General features: G+C 56.1%; 1 protein-coding gene across 1 annotated transcript in view; it reads left to right on the forward strand.

Annotated features, from left to right (window-relative positions):
- The window catches only part of AFF1 (ALF transcription elongation factor 1), an 81,766-nt gene that overhangs the window by 24,850 nt on the left and 39,132 nt on the right, over positions 1–17,784 (forward strand). Inside the window, exons 2-3 of the mRNA XM_054392467.1 lie at positions 14,341–14,461; positions 15,537–16,430. Of these exons, the coding sequence (XP_054248442.1) occupies positions 14,341–14,461; positions 15,537–16,430 (1,015 nt within the window). The remainder of the gene's footprint in view (positions 1–14,340; positions 14,462–15,536; positions 16,431–17,784) is intronic.

Consider the following 17,784-nt stretch of genomic DNA (forward strand, 5'->3'; position numbering starts at 1 on the left):
GTCTTCTCAGCAGCTCTTTGTAAATAGCTGAGGAACTTGCATGCAGGGCTCAGGTGGTGCTCAGCAGTGCTGCCTTTAGGACCACCTGGCAGGCAGACAAGGTGAGAGAGGTGCTAGAAGAGAGTGGCTTGGCTGCAGATGGGATCAGCAAGAGGAGCACTGAGTGGCCTTGGCCATCCCTGGGCTCTGCTGAGAGCTGGTTTGTGTCCCAGCTGAACTGCCAGGCAGCCCCAAAAGTTTGTACTGGGGTAGAAAAATTTGTGCTGGGAACTGGTTTGTGTCCCAGCTGAACTGCCAGGCAGCCCCAAAAGCTCACACTGGGGTAGAAAAGCTGCACCCCAAGTGTTTGCTGCCAGCAGCCTTTGGTCATCTCAGAAGGCAGGATGGAAGGAGCTTGGCAGGGGAAATGTCTGTTCTGTTTGCACCATCCTTTCCCAGGCCTTTTTTGCAGGCAGGGCTTGGGGTGGTGGTTGGGTGAGTGGCAGTCCCCTCCCTGCTGGCACAGGACCTGCTCAGCAGGGGAGTGCCAGCTCTCCAAACACAGCAGCTCTCACACAAAGGCAGGATGTCACCTGCTGGCTGCAGGGTCTGGGGCTGCATTTCTCAAGGCACCAGCTAAGCTCAACCACATTGCTCTTGGGTCTGGGAGTGTGCACCTCTGGAGAGACACTTGGGGCTGTGTGGAGATGTCTGCTCAGCTGTGCTGCTCTACTCTGCTGAGGGGTGTAGCTGGTAGTGGCAGGCTGGAGGTGGCTCCCATGGTGGTGGAGTATCTTGTGGTGCCCTGTCCCCTCTGCAGAGCAGCCCCAGCCCCTCAGGTGTGTCTGTGCATAGAATCACAGAACTGTCAGGGTTGGAAGGGACCTCAAGGCTCAGCCAGTCCCAACCCCCTGCCATGGGCAGGGACACCTCACACCACAGCAGGTTGCTCACAGCCACATCCAGCCTGGCTGCAAAAACCTCCAGGGATGAGGCTTCCACCACCTCCCTGGGCAACCTCTGCCAGGCTCTCACCACCCTCCTGCCCAACAACTTCTTCCTCACATCCAATCTCAAGCTCCCCACTTCTACTTTTGCTCCATCCCCCCCACTCCTATCCCTCCCTCACCCCCTCCAAAGTCCCTCCCCAGCTTTCTTGGAGCCCCCTTCAGATGCTGCAAGGCCACCAGAAGGTCTCCTGGCAGCCTTCTCCTCTGCAGCCTGCACAACCCCAACTCTCTCAGGCTGTCCTCAGAGCAGAGCAGCTCCAGCCCTCTGCTCATCCTCAGGGCCCTTCTCTGGACACCTTCCAGCCCCTCCAGTATCCTGACTTTGTCATCCTTGCTGATGGAAGTGAGAAGAGGCATGCATGGGCTCCTCTTGCCTGCAAAAGCTGTTTTGTGGCCAGGTTGGATGAGGCCTCAAGCACTCTGGTCTAGTGGGAGTTGTCCCTGCCCATGGCAGGGTCTTGGAAGTGGGTGGTCTTGAAGGTCCCTTCCAACCCAACCCATTCTGTGAGGTTACTCTCAGTCCTGTCACAGCTGGGTCACCACAAGCAGAGCTGCTCAGTGCGTGGCTGCCTGGGGCCTCTCAGAGCCTGGGGAGCTGCATGTGGGTACCCTCCTGGGCTGCACATCTAGAGCTGCTCCAGCAGTGCTGCAAGGCCAAGGCAGCTTGGTCTAACTCTGTGCATGCTCAGGTGCTGCAGTAGCAGTTCAGCTGCAGATCTTTGCTCATCTCCTTGAAAGAGAGGAAGGGTCTGGAGCATAGAGCTGGGGAGACACAGCTGAGGGTGTTTAGAGTGGGAAGAGGCTGAGGGGAGACCTCATTGCTCTCTACAGCTCCCTGAGAGGAGGTGGCAGTGAGGTTGGGGCTGGGCTCTTCTCCCTAGTCTCAGGTGATAGAGGGAATGGCCTGAAATTGTGCCAGGAGAGGGTTAGGTTGGAGAGGAGGAAAAATTTCTTTGCTGCCAGAGTGGTCAGGGGTTGGCAGCAGCTGCCCAGGGAGGTGGTGGAGTCCCCAGCCCTTCCAGTAAGCTGTGGCCATGGTGGGGTTGGGTTGCTGGCTGGACTGGAGGATCTCAGAGAGCTTCTCCAGCCAAAACTATTCTGTGAGCTGTGTTCAGGGCTGGAAGGGCAGCAGGGCCTCTTGCCTGGCTGGGGGAAATGCTGAGGTGTGTGCCTGAGGAAGGAGGCTGCTGGACACACAACCCCTTGCCTGCAAGAGGCCAAGTGCTCAGGACTTGGCATTCCCTGTCCCTGGTGATTCACATTTCTCACCTTTCCTCCTTGGCCAGCCACATCCAGATCAAACACAGCCTTAAATTCATCACTGTTCCAACACCTTGTCTGCTCCCCTTGTAATTACACTTCACACATCCACACCTGGGAAGGCCTCCCAGGATATTTGCATTTAGATGGAGAATGACAGCTTTCCTGTTCCCTCTCTGGCTTGTAATTAACTCCTTTCCCCACAGCCTTCTGTAACTGCAGCACACAGGGGTGAGGCTGGCAGCCTTGGCTCTCTGCAGAGCCCTCAGTTCTGCAGCATCACCACTGGAGAGAATGCCTCTGGGTTTGTTCAGGGGCTTCAGCTGGGCCAACAGAGTTCAGTGCTGCTGTCAAAGGCAACTGACTGAAGATTGCATCAGCTGAGGGAAGGGATGACAGAACTGTCAGGGCTGAAGGGAGCTCAAGGCTCAGCCAGTCCCAACCCCCTGCCATGGGCAGGGACACCTCACACCACAGCAGGTTGCTCACAGCCACATCCAGCCTGGCTGCAAAAACCTCCAGGGATGAGGCTTCCACCACCTCCCTGGGCAACCTCTGCCAGGCTCTCACCACCCTTATGGGAAGGAGCTGCTTGTGTTAGATCTTCACTGTGAGATTTCCTTGCCCCTTGCCACCCAAAGCTTGCTTGGTGCAGGGTAAGTGCTGTCTGTGGAGGATGAGGAATAGGTGGCTTGGGTATGAGAGCTGCCACTGTGGAAGGGAGGAGGAATAGGGTTTGGAGCACTCTTCTTAGGAGTGTTTTTTGGCTGGAGAGGGACACTGCTCTTTTGAAAGCATCCCAGACTTGCTTGGTGTTTCCCCATGAGCACAGTCAGAGACTGGAATCATCTCCCATGGGCAGCAGTGGAGTCCCCTCCATGGGGCATTTTGAGCCTCATCTTGCCAAGGTGCTGAGCCAGCTGATTGCAGCTGCACTGGGACCTAGAGGGATCCTTGGGGTCTCTTCCAAGCTGGCACCCTGGGATGGCTTTCCTTTACAACTGATCAAAGTTAGATTTTAAACTTCTCTGTTCCTGGGGGGAAAGTCCAGGTCCTAAAACTTGCATTTTTTTGCCCTTTGTGAATAGGCAGAGAAGAGGCTCTGACCCCAGTTATTCACAAACCTTTTTTTGTTTAGAACCTTCAGTTGGTTGTGGACCATAGGTGGAGAAATGCTGCTTCAGACCCTGGGCTGTGGTTTTGTGGAGTTGAGGTTTTAGGCTCAGTTCTGTGAAGAGGTTTGGGATTTTTTTATTTCTGCAGAAGAGATGTGAGAGTTCCCAATCCCTGCCCAAGTCTCAGGGGCTCAGCTCTTCAGGGGGAAGTGTTGAGGCTTACTCCTGGGAGCTGCTTGAAGGAAGAAAGGGCCATTGATGCCAAAAGGAAGGAAAAACCTTCTCATGGCTGAGTAACAAAAAGCTATTTTTAACCTTGGCTACAGCAATAGGAAACCAATAAGTAACAATATGAACCCAAAGATTAACCACTGTGGAGCAGGCAGAGTCAGGGGGGGTTGGGATGCTGCTGAAGTAGAACTGATTTGGGGTTTTGGCAAAAGAAAGCAGCTCCGTGGAGAAGGACCTTGGAGTGCTGGTGGTCAGTCAGTTCTTCATGGGACAGCAATGTGCCCTTGTGGCCAAGAAGGCCAATGGCATCCTGGGGTGCATGAAGACTGTGTCCAGCAGGTCAAGGAAGGTTCTTCTCCTTCTATTCTGCCCTGGTGAGGCCACATTTGGAGTGTTGTGTCCAGTTCTGGGCTCCCCAGTTCAAGAGGAGCAGGGGTATAGTGGAGAGAGTCCAAGGGAAGCTGTGAGGATGATGAAGGCCTGGAACAGGTCTGACATGTCTTCTCAAGATCCCATCCAGCCTGGTCTGGAATGCCTCCAGGGAGGAGGCAGCCACAGCCTCCCTGGGCAACCTGTGCCAGTCTCTCCCCACCCTCACTTGAAACAATTTCTTCCTCATCTCCACTCTGTCTCCCCTTTCCCAGCTCAAAGCCATTCTCCCTCATTCTATCACCTGCTCCAGGGCTCCAGTACCCTCACACCAAAGAATTTTCTGCTCAAGTTGAGGTGGAACTTCCTGGGTTCCAGTTTGTGTCCATTGCCCCCTGTCCTACCTCAGGACACCACTGGAGTGGGCCTGGCCCCTGCTGCTTGCCTCCCACCCCTCAGCTATTGATAGACATTGATCAGACCTCCTCTCAGCCTTCTCCTCTCCAGGCTCAGCAGCCCCAGGGCTCTCAGCCTTTCCTCCTCACTCAGATGTTCCAGACCCTGCATCATCCTCATAGCCTCCCTTGGACTCCCTCCAGCAGTTCTCTGTCCCTCTTGAACTGAACACAATCCTCCAGATGTGGAGAACCTCCCTTGACCTGCTGGCCACACTTTCCTTGATGCATCCCAGGACACCCTTGACCCATTTCTGTCAAGTCTCTTTTGGAGCTGATGTGCTTTGCCTTGAAACCAAACAGGAACCTGTCTCTCAGTCTTGAGAACAGTTGCTCAGCAGCTTCTCACCAGAAAAAAAGAAGAGTGGAGTCAAAACAGTTCCAACAGATCTGTGATTTCCTGCAGTTGTCCTCAAAGGAAATGTTCTCTGCGTGTTTCAGAGGAAGAGGCTCTGCTGCTCAGACAACAGTGAGCCTCATTTCTCTGTTTGCTTTTCACCTCTCTCCACCCCCTTCCCTGCTGCTGGAATGATTCCTTTTGGGAACCAGCAACAGGTCTGGTTACAGCTGACAGCAAAGCAGAGTTTTCTTTGCATTCCCCTTGCATTCAGAGGACACAAAGGCAGGAGGAGGGTCAGAACTTCTCCTGCTGCACCAGGCTGTTCGTGGTTAAAAGCTGTCCTGGGCTGGATTGCCCCAGACCAGCATGGATTCATGGAATGGCTTAGGGCAGGACTGTTTGCCAGGAGGTTTCTTACAGTCACTGTGCAATCCAGGTGGACTGGGAGGCTTTGGTCTCTTGCTCAGCAGCAGGGCTGCTGTTCTAGGCTCAGTAGACAGGGCTGGAGGCTCAGTAGACAGGGCTGGGTAGACTCAAGGAGCTGAAGGAGCTAGAGGAAGCAAAAACTTGGCCAAAAAATTCCAATTCCTGTTTCTCCAGCGTGAAGATTTGGTGGGTTTGGAAAGCAGGTACCAAAGGTGGTTGATGGTGCTGTAGAACATCCCTGACTGACTCCACCATCTCTTGTGCTTCTGCCCTGTGCTTTCCTCGCATTGCTTGTTCACAGAATGGGCTGGGTTGGAAGGGACCTTGAAGGTCATCGAGTCCCAACCCCCTGCCATGGGCAGGGACACCTCCCACCAGCACAGCTTGCTCAGGGCCTCATCCAGCCTGGCCCTCAACACCTCCAGGCAGGAGGCAGCCACAGCCTCCCTGGGCAACCTGTGCCAGTCTCTCCCCACCCTCACTTGAAACAATTTCTTCCTCATCTCCAGTCTAAATCTGCCCTCCTCAAGCTTCACTCTATTCCCTCTCATCCTATCACCACAAGCCCTCATAAGAAGTCCCATCCCAGCTTTCTTGCAGGCCCCTTTCAGGTACTGGAACTCTGTAGTAAGGAGTGGTGGCCATGGCAGTTGGGGACATGATTTAATGGCTCTGGTGGTCTTAGATTGGTGGTTGGACTCAATGATCTTGGAGGCCTTTTCCAACCCAAACAATTCTCTGCTGGGAGAGGCACCCTGGTGTTTGTGCTACATAGCCAAGACTGGATGATGTGCTGGGGCAGGCTGGAGGCTTTGCTGGACCTTCTGACCCAAAGCTGTTACTGCTGCAGCCAGACAGCTGCCTCCTGCAGTCAGCCTGGGAGCATTTCACTGCTCCCTGGGTAGCAAAGCATGGGTTAGAACGTTTAGGGGCTGTGCAGGGGGGGTTGGTGCCTGTGTTTGCTGCTCCTGGAAGGTGTTTGAGGATGGTGAGATATGTGGAATGTGTTTGAAGCTTTGAGGAGAGGAGATTGAGAGTGGAGATGAGGAAGATATTCTTTCCAGTGAGGGTGGGGAGAGACTGGCACAGGTTGCCCAGGAAGGCTGTGGCTGGCCCCTGCCTGGAGGTGTTGAGGGCCAGGCTGGATGAGGCCCTGAGCAAGCTGTGCTGGTGGGAGGTGTCCCTGCCCATGGCAGGGGGTTGGAACTGGATGAGCTTTGAGGTCCCTTCCAACCCAACCCATTCCAGGATTCCATGAGGGAATTGTCACTTTTCCCCTTGCTTTCTAAGTTGCTGCTGTATGTGGTGGTTGGGTAGGGCTGGCCCACAGCCTGACCTCCTGCTGTTGGCTGTGAGCATATCTCTGCTGGCAGCCCCACACAAGGCATCCTCTGGGCCCCTTGGTGGCTCAGCCCTTTGGGAGGGAGCTGCCCTTTGTGTCAGATCTTCACTGTGAGGCTTTCCTGCCCCTTGCCACCCACAGCTTGCTTGGTACAGGGTGAATGCTGACTGTGGAGGCTGAGGAGAGGGTGACTTGGGTATGAGAGCTGCCACTGTGGAAGGGAGGAGGAATAGGAGGTCAGAGCACTCTTCTTGGGAGTATTTTTGGCTGGAGAGGGACACTGCTCTTTTGAAAGCATCCCAGACCTGTCTGGTGCTTCCCCATGAGAACAGAGACTGGAATCATCTCCCAAGGGCAGCAGTTGGGTCCCCTCCATGGGGCATTTTGAGCCTCATCTTGCCAAGGTGCTGAGCCAGCTGATTGCAGCTGCTCTGTGACCTGGACAGGTTGGAACAGAGGATCCTTGGGGTCCCTTCCAACCTAAACCATTCTGTGAATCTATGATCAAGGCTGAACTAATGTTTGAGGGCAGATACTGAGTCTCAGCTGCCTGTTGGCCACAGGAGGTGTTTGGACTTTGCTGGGGACATGTCAAGCATAGCCTAGCTTCAGAGTGCAGCACTAGCTTGAACTGCTCAGTTCTGAGCTGTTTCTCCCCTGAGGATGGGCATGGTGGCACCATGAGCTCCCCCAGCTCCCAGGCTGCTTCTTAAAGCATTTGCACAAATGAGTAAAGAGCAGCTTGGGGATGGATTTGGGTCTGAGTGTCCATTTTAGGAAAATCTAAGTACCAAAGCTGCTCACCTGGAGAGGCTGCTGAAGAGCAGGGGCTGGGGTGTGCCCTCCAGCTTTGGCAGGGGGGAGCCTGTGGCTCTGTCCAGCCATGCACAAGGGGCAGCTTGCTGGAACCTGGCTTCTCTACATGGATTTCCTCTGCTGGAGACCTTGTCCTCTTGGTATGTGTCCACACAGGGCCTGAGCTGGCTGTGGTTCTCTGCTGCTTCTTGCCTGGCTTCCTGGCACTGCTTCAGGGGAAACTGTGCCCTGTTAGGGGTTCCAGAACCCAGGCTTTCCAGAGGTGGGCAGAAGCAGGTCTCCACAGATGTTGGGACTAGGGTTGTAAGCCCTGGGGCTCTTTAGTCTGGAGAGGAGAAAACTAAGAGGGGATTTAATAAGTGTTCACAAATATCTGGGGGCTGTAGATCAAGAGGGAGTGGACAGCCTCTGCTCACTGTGCCCTGGGCTAGGCCAAGGGGCAAGGGATGGAAACTGCAGCACAGGAGGTTCCAGCTCAGCAGGAGGAGGAACTTCTGCACTGGGAGGGTGCCAGAGCCCTGGAGCAGGCTGCCCAGAGAGGTTGTGGAGTCTCCTTCTCTGGAGCCTTTGCAGCCCTGTCTGGATGTGTTCCTGTGTGCCCTGTGCTGCATTCTCTGGTCCTGCTCTGGCAGGGGCTTGGACTGGATGATCTTGGAAGGTTCCCTTCCAACCCCTAACATCCTGGGATCCTCTGAACACATGGCTGTTTGAGCAGGCACTTCTGCTGGGAGTGAGGAATGGCACCCAGTGCAGTGCAGCTTCCTTGGCTGTACATGAAAGCCCTCAGGATGCTGAGCTGAGGCAGCATGCACAGAAACTCAGCTCCTGCACACTGCAAATAATTCAAGTGGCTTTCCCCCATTGCCTTCAGGCAGCTGAAGGGTTTTGTCTGTAGGCTCAGAGGAGGCAAGGCTGATCCTCTCTGATCCACTGCCTGAGCTGTCACTCAGCATTCATTCCCTTCTTCCCTTCTGGCTTTTCCAAGCTGTGCCTCCCCCTGTGCGCTGAAGGTGGGGGGGAAAGTGGGAATGCAACTCCCTGTGGTCTGAGTTTAGAAAGGGAGGCGCGGGGGGTGGATGGTGCAGCCTGAGCAGCCCAGGGGAGGGGAGCACCCTCCTGCCACAGCCAGCATGCACAGCTCTGCCTGCCCCACCTGCCCCAGTGCTGCCTGGGGGTCTCTGCTGGGCCAGCCTGGAGCTCCTCATCGTCTGCATTCAAACCTGCAGGAGCTGCCATGGTGGCCAAAAGGCAGCAGTGTCCCTTCCCCTCCCCTCCCCTCTCCTCCTCTTCACACACTCTTTAAAAAGAATTTATGGCTGGGAAGGGAGCTTGGGGTCAAGGAAGGTTCAGGGAAAGAAAAGCCCTTTAGAGGTATGGCAGCTGCTGCCTTAGCAGCGAGCAGCAGTGTGGAGGAGGTTTTGCAGTCCGGGCTGGGGGGACCTGTGGAGCAGAGCTGCTCAGCACCAAGAGCAGTGCAAGGGACAGAGGGCTGTTTGCCTTTTGGTGGAAAGCAGTCAGCACCTCACAGAGAAAGAGCTGGCTTGCTCTGTGTGGATGCTCTCCAGCATGGAAGATGAAGGCTCTCAGGCTCACAGGAGGGTAGGGGTTGGAAGGGACCTCCAGAGTTCGAGTCCAAGCTCCCCTGCCAGAGCAGGACCAGAGAATCCAGCACAGATCACACAGGAATGCATCCAGATGGGGCTTGAAAGTCTCCAGAGAAGGAGACTCCACAACATCACTGGGGAGTCTGTTCCAGTGCTTTGTGACACTCACAGTGAAGAAGTTCCTCCTCAGGTTGATGTCCCTAATGCACAGCACAGAGAATCAGAGGGCTGGAGAACCTCCCCTGTGGGGCCAGGCTGGGAGAGTTGGGGCTGTACAGCCTGGAGAGGAGAAGGCTGCAGGGAGACCTCAGAGCAGCCTTCCAGTACCTGAAGGGGCTCCAGGAGAGCTGGGGAGGGACTTTGGACAAGGGCTGGGAGTGCCAGGATGAGAGACAATGGCTTTGAGCTGGGAGAGGGGAGAGTGAGAGTGGAGATGAGGAAGAAATTGTTTCAAGTGAGGGTGGGGAGAGACTGGCACAGGTTGCCCAGGGAGGCTGTGGCTGCCTCCTGCCTGGAGGTGTTCAGGACCAGGCTGGATGAGGCCCTGAGCAAGCTGTGCTGGTGGGAGGTGTCCCTGCCCATGGCAGGGGTTGGAACTGGATGATCTTGAAGGACTCTTCCAACCCATTCTGTGAAGCTCTGAATTTGCAAGGTCACAGCCCTGGTTGCTTGGTTGCTTTCTTACTGCTGCTGCCAGTTTTTAAGCTCCTGGCACATTTTGGGTGTCTCCTGCTGGAAGCTGAGATCTGGTGAGATGTTAAAACAAAAGCCCTGCTAGACCACTGCCCACAGCAGATTCTGTCCTGGGAGAACAACTAAAAATAGTCTCTGAGGGCTTCCCTAGCTCTTCCATGGTGTCAGCAGATGTCCTGCCTGCCTCCTTTCCTGCAGGTTGCTGCTCCTCAAGGTGTGTGCACAGCCCTGTGCTGGTTTGACTGAATTAAGGCTTGCTCTGAGTATGGAGAGAGTGAAGAGGATGGAACAGGTGGGCAGTACAATTGTGCTGAAGCTTTGCTCATGGTTGGCATTTGTCAACTCAATCAAAACTTTTGAGGGCAGTTTGCTTTGGGGTGGTTTGGGTTTTGGGGGGGAGGTTTCTGTTTGTTTAGGGTTGTTTCTTTTTTCTTTTTAATTGGTTTGAATACTTTTTTTTTTTTTTTTTTTTTTGGTTTGAGTACTGCATCCAGTTCTGGAGCCCCTATTACAGGAAGGATTTGGAGGTGTGGCCAGCAGGGCCAGGGAGGGGATTCTCCCCCTCTGCTCCACTCTGCTCAGACCCCACCTGCAGCTCTGGGGCCAGGGCTGGAGCCTCTCTTCCAGGAAGAATCTGGAGGGGCTGGAAGCTGTCCAGAGAAGGGCCCTGAGGATGAGCAGAGGGCTGGAGCTGCTCTGCTCTGAGGACAGCCTGAGAGAGTTGGGGTTGTGCAGGCTGGAGAGGAGAAGGCTGCCAGGAGACTTTCTGGTGGCCTTGCAGCATCTGAAGGGGGCTCCAAGAAAGCTGGGGAGGGACTTTGGAGGGTGTGAGGGAGGGATAGGAGTGGGGGAGATGGAGCAAAAGTAGAAGTGGGGAGCTTGAGATTGGATGTGAGGAAGAAGTTGTTGGGCAGGAGGGTGGTGAGAGCCTGGCAGAGGTTGCCCAGGGAGGTGGTGGAAGCCTCATCCCTGGAGGTTTTTGCAGCCAGGCTGGATGTGGCTGTGAGCAACCTGCTGTGGTGTGAGGTGTCCCTGCCCATGGCAGGGGGTTGGGACTGGCTGAGCCTTGAGCTCCCTTCCAACTCTGTCATTCTATGAAAGGTACAGGTCCTGACCCCTTTATCCAGCCGTTGACTTCCCTTCCTCTTGGCAGAGTTTTGCTCATTGTGCCCAAGGTCAGACCTGCTTAGCAGGACTGGAGAATGTGCTCTTATTGCCCAAGGCTGAAGCTCTTGAAGCTGGGATGGGATTTTGTTGCCTGTTTCAGTGGGCTTTGGCTCACCCTCCTGCTCTGCAAGCTGAAACAGCTGAGCAGGACAGGACCTCTGGGGCTGAATGTCCACTTGTTTGTTCTCAGCTGTGGCATGGTTGAACTTCTCTGTGCTTCTCCAGCCGGGGTGGAGATATTCCTGGATCATCCCTAGGGCTCTGCAGTCTACTGCTGGCACTGGCCTGCTGCTTTACTCTTTCCTGCAAGAATGTGAATCACAGAATGGAGCGTTGGGCAACCTGCCCTAGTGGGAGGTGTCCCTGCCCATGGCAGGGGGGTTGCAATTGGTCCATCATTAAGGTCCCTTCCAACTCAAACCATTCCAGGATTGTTCTGCTTCTGCTCTCCTTTTTCTGCTCTGGAGGTGTTGGACTTGCTGACCTTAGAGGTGTTTTCCACCCTGAATGATTCTCTGCAGTAGTCTTTGCTGTGCCTTAGTGAGCAGCAGTGCAGATGAGCATGTGGTGTGCCCTGGGGGTGAGGGCAGAGTGTTTGAACAGGAGCTGAGGTGCTCAGAGAGGCTGGGAACAGGGCTGGTAGGAGAAAAGTTCCCTTTAGTCTTGGCTGCGTTTCCCCAAGAGCCTTGTGTTCAACCTTGTGGCTTTTATGGCTTTCTGTGTGTCCTCTGAAAGAGGCAAACACTTTTATCAGCTGGGAAGCTAAAAGGAGATTGCTTCGTTTTGTTTGCAAAACATTTGGCTTGGCTGTGGCTCTTGTCCTTAGCTCTGGTTGAGATGAACACTTTAAACCCTTTCTTATCACCTTGGGCTTCAGCAGAGAGCTGTGCAGCTCCCCAGCTTGTCCCTGGGAGGGCTGGCTGTGAAGTGTGCCTCAGCAATCAGCAAACTGCAGTTAAGGAAATCACTCTGGGAGGAAGCAAGCTCCAGTGTGTGTGTGTGTGTGTGCCTTGTGCTCCAGCCAGCAAAGGCACAAACACCAGGGAGGAAGGAAACAAACTCTCAAGAATTTCTTAGAATCATAGGACTGGAGGGGAGCTCAAGGCTCAGCCAGTCCCAACCCCCTGCCATGGGCAGGGACACCTCACACCACAGCAGGTTGCTCACAGCCACATCCAGCCTGGCTGCAAAAACCTCCAGGGATGAGGCTTCCACCACCTCCCTGGGCAACCTCTGCCAGGCTCTCACCACCCTCCTGCCCAACAACTTCTTCCTCACATCCAATCTCAAGCTCCCCACTTCTACTTTTGCTCCATCCCCCCCACTCCTATCCCTCCCTCACCCCCTCCAAAGTCCCTCCCCAGCTTTCTTGGAGCCCCCTTCAGATGCTGCAAGGCCACCAGAAGGTCTCCTGGGAGCCTTCTCCTCTGCAGCCTGCACAACCCCAACTCTCTCAGGCTGTCCTCAGAGCAGAGCAGCTCCAGCCCTCTGCTCATCCTCAGGGCCCTTCTCTGGACACCTTCCAGCCCCTCCAGAGCCTTCCTGGAAGAGAGGCTCCAGACCTGGCCCCAGAGCTGCAGGTGGGGTCTGAGCAGAGTGGAGCAGAGGGGGAGAATCCCCTCCCTGGCCCTGCTGGCCACACTTCTCTTGCTGCAGCCCAGGCTCTGCTTGGCTCTCTGGGCTGCAAGTGCTCCCTGCTGGCTCCTGCTGAGCTTTTCATTCCCCAGCACCCCCAAGGCCTTTTCTTCAGGGCTGCTCTCCAGCCAGTCCCTGCCCAGCCTGGATTCTTCTTCATCTCCAATCTCAGTCTCCCCTCTCCCAGCTCAAAGCCATTGTCCCTTGTCCAGTAACTCCCAGCCCTTGTCAGAAGTCCCTCCCCAGCCCTTCTGGAGCCCCTTCAGGTACTGGAAGGCTGCTCTGAGGTCTGTGTCTCTGTGCTTTTTCTTCCCAGCTGTCCATAAATTCCAGAGAATTGGACTCCCTTATTGTGCAGCAGCATTTCCCTGGAGCCAGGTTTGCCTGCAGCCATCCTGCTGTGCCTGACTCAGCTTTCTGCCTGTTGTGATGTGGGGCAGTTGGAACTGAGTGCATTTCTCTGTGGTTAGGGAGGAACAGTGGGACTCCACCAGGTGCTTTCCAAATTCCTGAACCCTTCTCTTTAGAACACACCTCTGTGATCACTTCAAATGCAGCTCCATGGTTTGCCAGGCAAGAAGCTTTCCAAACATCCCTTTAGGCAAATAACTTTTCCTGCCTGTTTGTAAAGTAGGCAGAGTTGAATCCCTGGCAGTGTCAGGAACTTCACACCAGTGGATTCCTTTTTGCTGTCAGGTGCAGGTTTGGGGTGGAAGGCTTGGGGACAAGAAGAATGTTATCATAGTATCATAGAATCATTGAAATGTAGGGGTTGGAAGGGACCTCTGGAGGTCATCCAGTCCAAGCCCTCTGCCAGAGCAGCATCACCCAGGGCAGGTCACACAGGAACACATCCAGATGGGTTTGGAAAGTCTCCAGAGAAGGCGACTCCACAACCTCTCTGGGCAGCCTGCTCAGCAAAGAATTTTCTCCTCATGCTGAGGTGGAACCTCCTGGGTTCCAGTTTGTGTCCACTGCCTCTTGTCCTGTCCCAGGGCACCACTGCAAGGAGCCTGACCCCTGCTGCTTGAAGACATTCACAGAGCAGTCACAGCTGCTGGCTTTGCTCAGCTGCTTCCCACCCCTGTTCTGACTCTCAGCCTGTGCTTCACAATCACACTGATGTGTGAAGCTTTTTCTCTTCCCAGCCTTTTGGTGAGGAGCAGGACTCCCCAACCAGGGGTCCCTCAGGAGCAGGTCTCCTGAGCAGTCCCTCGGGAGCAGGACTCCTCAGCAACCCTTTGGGAACGGGTGGGGGCTCCCCCCTCAAAGGGTCCCTCAGCAGCAGGGAGGCTTCCCCCTATGGGGGTCCCTTGGCAGTGGGATCTCCCCCCTCTGGGGGTCTGTCGGTAGCTGGGGGGCTTCCTTCTTCAGGGGATCTCTTGGGAGCAGGGGGTTCTCCCCAAGGACTCCCTCTGGAGTAGGATTCCTTAGCAGTCCCTCAGGAGCTGGGGGGCTCCCCCCAAGGAGTCCCTCAGGAGCTGGGGGGCTCCCCCCAAGGAGTCCCTCAGGAATAGGATTCCTTAGCAGTCCCTCAGGAGCTGGGGGCCTCCCCCTGAGGGATCCCTCTGGAGTAGGATTCCTTGGCAGACCTGGGTGGGCTCTCCCTGAGGGGTCCCTCTGGAGCAGGATTCCTTAGCAGTCCCTCAGGAGCTGGGGGGCTCCCCCTGAGGGGTCCCTCAGGAGCAGGATGATGCTGTACCTGGTGTGGTCTGTTGCAGTGTGGTCCCCCAGGGCCTTGTTGACACAGCTGGCAGCAGGCTGTGGGTTTCAGAGCCCCTTCCCTGCTGGCTGTGTGCCCCTGTCTGACAGCTCCAGTTCCTGCCCTCTGCTGGGCACAGCCAGTGTTGGTGGCCCTGGTGTGAGGTGCTGACAGCCTCTTGCTCTCTCCCCTGCAGCTTGTACAACGAGGACAGAAACTTGCTGCGGATGAGAGAGAGGGAGAGGAGGAATCAGGAGGCACTGCAGGGCAGAGACAAGTTCCCTCAGAAGACCCCGCTCTTTGCAGAGCCCTACAAGGTAAGGGGAGGGGGGCAAGTGGTGGAGGAAGAGGAGGAGAGAGCCTGGTGTGCTGGGAAGGAGCTGAGGGCTCTGGGTTCAGTAGCAGACCTGCTGCATGCCACCACAGCATCTTCCCATCTGCTTCCATTCGAGTACAGGAAGCACAGTGAGGTCCTGGAGCATGGCCAGAGAGGAGCAACCAGGCTGGTGAGGGGTTTGGAGGGCATCAGCACTGGGGAGGCCACAGCTTGAGTGCTGGCTTCAGTTTTGGGGCCCTGAGTGCAAGAAGGGCACTGAGGAGCTGGAGCAGGGCCAGAGAAGGGCAAGAAAGGTGGAGAAGAGGGCTGGGGAGGAGTAGCTGAGGGAGCTGTTGGGGGTGTTTAGTGTGGAGAAGAGGAGGCTGAGGAGAGACCTCGTTGCTCTCTGCAGCTCCCTTAGAGGAGGCTGGAGGGAGGTGAGGCTTGGGCTCTGCTCCCAAGTAACTAACAATAGAAGGAAAGGAAATGGCCTGAGATTGTGCCAGGGAGGTTCTGGTTGGACATTAAGAAAAATTTCTTTGCTGCCAGAGTGGTCAGGGATTGGCAGAGGCTGCCCAGGAAGGTGGTGGAGTCCCCATCCCTGGAGGTGTTCAAGAAGCTGCAGATGTGGTGCTTCAGGGTAGAGTTTAGTGGTCATGGTGGTTGGGTTGCAGTTGGACTCAATGACCTTGGAGGTCTTTTCCAACCTTACTGATTCTGTGATTCTGTGACCAGAGCATGTGCCTGAAGCCCTGCAGGTGAGGCAAGTGCAGAATGGACTTTGGATTGGGCAGATTGATCTGAGGGCCTCCCACAGCCTTGGGGTGCTCGAGATGAGCCTGGCTGCCCAGCCTGGCCCAGTGCTGGTGTGGCTGAAGCCTGTGAGGTTGCCCTGCAAGGCTGGCTCAGGAGAGCTCAAACTGGCTAGAGCAGTTCAGGGTCAGGCTGAGCTGGCCTCCCAGCCTGTGTGCTGGTGGAAATAAGCTCCTGCAGAGTGCCTCTTGTTGAGCTGGGTGGGCTTGGCCTGGGAGCTGCCTGCTTTTCCACCTGCCCCCTTCTCTGTCCTCCTCTTGCAGACCAACAAGGGCGATGAGTTGTCAAGCCGCATCCAGAACATGCTGGGCGATTACGAGGAGGTCAAGGAGTTCATCAGCAACAGATCCCACCAGGATTTCATCGGGATTCCCAAAGTGGTTGCTCCCCTGCTCCCCCTGGGCAAGCCCGCCCGGCCCTCCCTCCCGGAGAAGAGCAGCCAGCCGCTGGCACCCCCCTGCCAGCCTGCCACCCACTGCCCGCCCGCGCTGGCGGCCCCGCACCGCGCCCTCCCCCGCCAGAAGGCACCACCCCGGGCAGAGCCCACCCTGGCCCTGCACCCCAAGGGCCTCTGCTTGCCCAGCTCCCAGGGCACAGGCCGAGAGCGCAGCCGGGGGGGCCAGGAGAGTCGTGCAGGCTGGCAGCCCAAGAGGAGCGAGAGGCGGGCACCGGGTGAGGCTCCTGCTGAGCAGCTGCAGGCCTCTCTCCTGGCGCTTTCTCCGCTGCTCTCAGCTCTGTCTTCTCCAGTGGCTCCCCTGTCCCCTCTACATTCCAGCCAGCACGCCAGTGCCGGGTCACAGAGCGGCAGCAAGGGCCGTGGGCTCACCTCCAGGCAGCCAGAGGCATCTCAGGACCTGGGGGCAGGCTCAGAGGAGAAGGAGAGCTGGGAGGGCCCAGCCCTTCCCCTGGCCAGCACCGCTCAGCCTCCCTCTCAAGCTTTCCCCCAGCCTTTGCCATCCAAACCCAGTGCAATGCAGCAGAAGCCAACTGCCTACGTCAGACCAATGGATGGCCAGGATCAGGCCCCAGTGGAGTCACCGGAGCTCAAACCTCTCCTGGAGGAATACCATGGAGAGCCCTATGGGAAGATCTTGGATTTGAAGGCGAATGCCAAAGCCAAGCTATCCAAACTGGAAATCCCTTCAGAGCCCCTGGAGGTGAGTGCAGTTCTGGGGGGGGGGGTCCTGTTGCTGGCTGGGTGAGAGCAGTGTGGGGGAGCAGCTGATGGCAGGGCAGAGACTCCCAGAAGCAAGCTCTGCACACCTTGCTGTGCTCAGAAGGTGCATTTTGAGGCTGCTTCTGCTGTGACCTGGGTGGTCACAGTGCAATGCTTGCCATGGTTCTGTGCAGCAGGGTCTGGTGGTTACAGAGGCTGCTTCTGTTGCTAGGATTTTTGCTTTGCCTGCAAAGATTGTTGAGAAAGGGTGAAATGATCTGCTGCAAAGGTTGGGTGGTGAGGCACCTGCAGAGTGTCTGGCCCCAAGTCCTCTCCTCAGTGGATGTTGGGACAGCTGAGTGCAGCAAGTTCTGTGACCACCTGCTGATGTGGAGGGTTTGGAGCTGTGTGTTAAGTGACTGTAGACACCACAGGGGTCTCACTGCTAAGTTTGTAAGGTCTCACCATAGACCCTCAAGGAAGTGTGGATGTGAAGAGAAAGCATCCTGTAGATGTTTGCTGGGCAGGTTGAGCCTAACTTCTGTCACCTCTGCTCTGGCAGCAGGGTTGGGCTGGATGAGGTTATGGATGAGCTTCCAAGGTCCCTTCCAGACCCTAGCATTCTGTGATTCCTTGGGAAGCATGACCCCATTCTACCTCCATCAAATGCCTTTGGAGCAGGGTCTGAAGCTGTGAGGAAGTTGAGTGCAGAGGTGGAATTCTCCATGACAAGCAAGATCCCAAAAGTTGGCAAAGAAGGCTCTCCTGAGGTTCAGTAAGGCACAGGGCAAGGCCCTGCACCTGGTTCAGGGCAGTGCTAGATAGCAATCCAGGCTGGGGTGATGAGGTTGAGAGCAGCCCTGAGGAGAAGGACTTGGGGTTGCAGGGGGGAGAAGCTGGCCAGGAGCAGGCAGTGTGAGACTGCAGCCCAGAAGGCCAAGGGCAGCCTGGGCTGCATCCAAAGCAGTGTGGCCAGAGCTGGAGAGAGAGGATCCTGCCCCTCTGCTCTGCTCTGGGGAGACCTCACCTGCAGGGCTGGGGCCAGAGCTGGAGCCCTCAGCACAGGAGGGACCTGGACCTGATGGAGAGGCTCCAGAGGAGGCCACCAAGATGCTCAGGGGGTTGGAGCAGCTCTGCTATGGGGACAGGCTGGGAGAGTTGTGGCTGTTGAGCCTGGAGAGGAGAAGGCTCCAGGCAGAGCTCAGAGCTGCAGTTCAATATCTGCAGGGCAGCTGCAGGCAGGCTGGGGAGGGACTGTTCAGGAGGGGCTGTGGGGATAGGAGCAGGGGCAAGGGTTTGGAAGTGGAGCAGGGCAGGGGTAGGTTGGACATCAGGAGGAAGTTGTGCACAGGGAG

This window comes from Indicator indicator, chromosome 25 (genome assembly GCF_027791375.1).
Source record: "Indicator indicator isolate 239-I01 chromosome 25, UM_Iind_1.1, whole genome shotgun sequence".
Lineage (NCBI taxonomy): Eukaryota > Metazoa > Chordata > Aves > Piciformes > Indicatoridae > Indicator > Indicator indicator.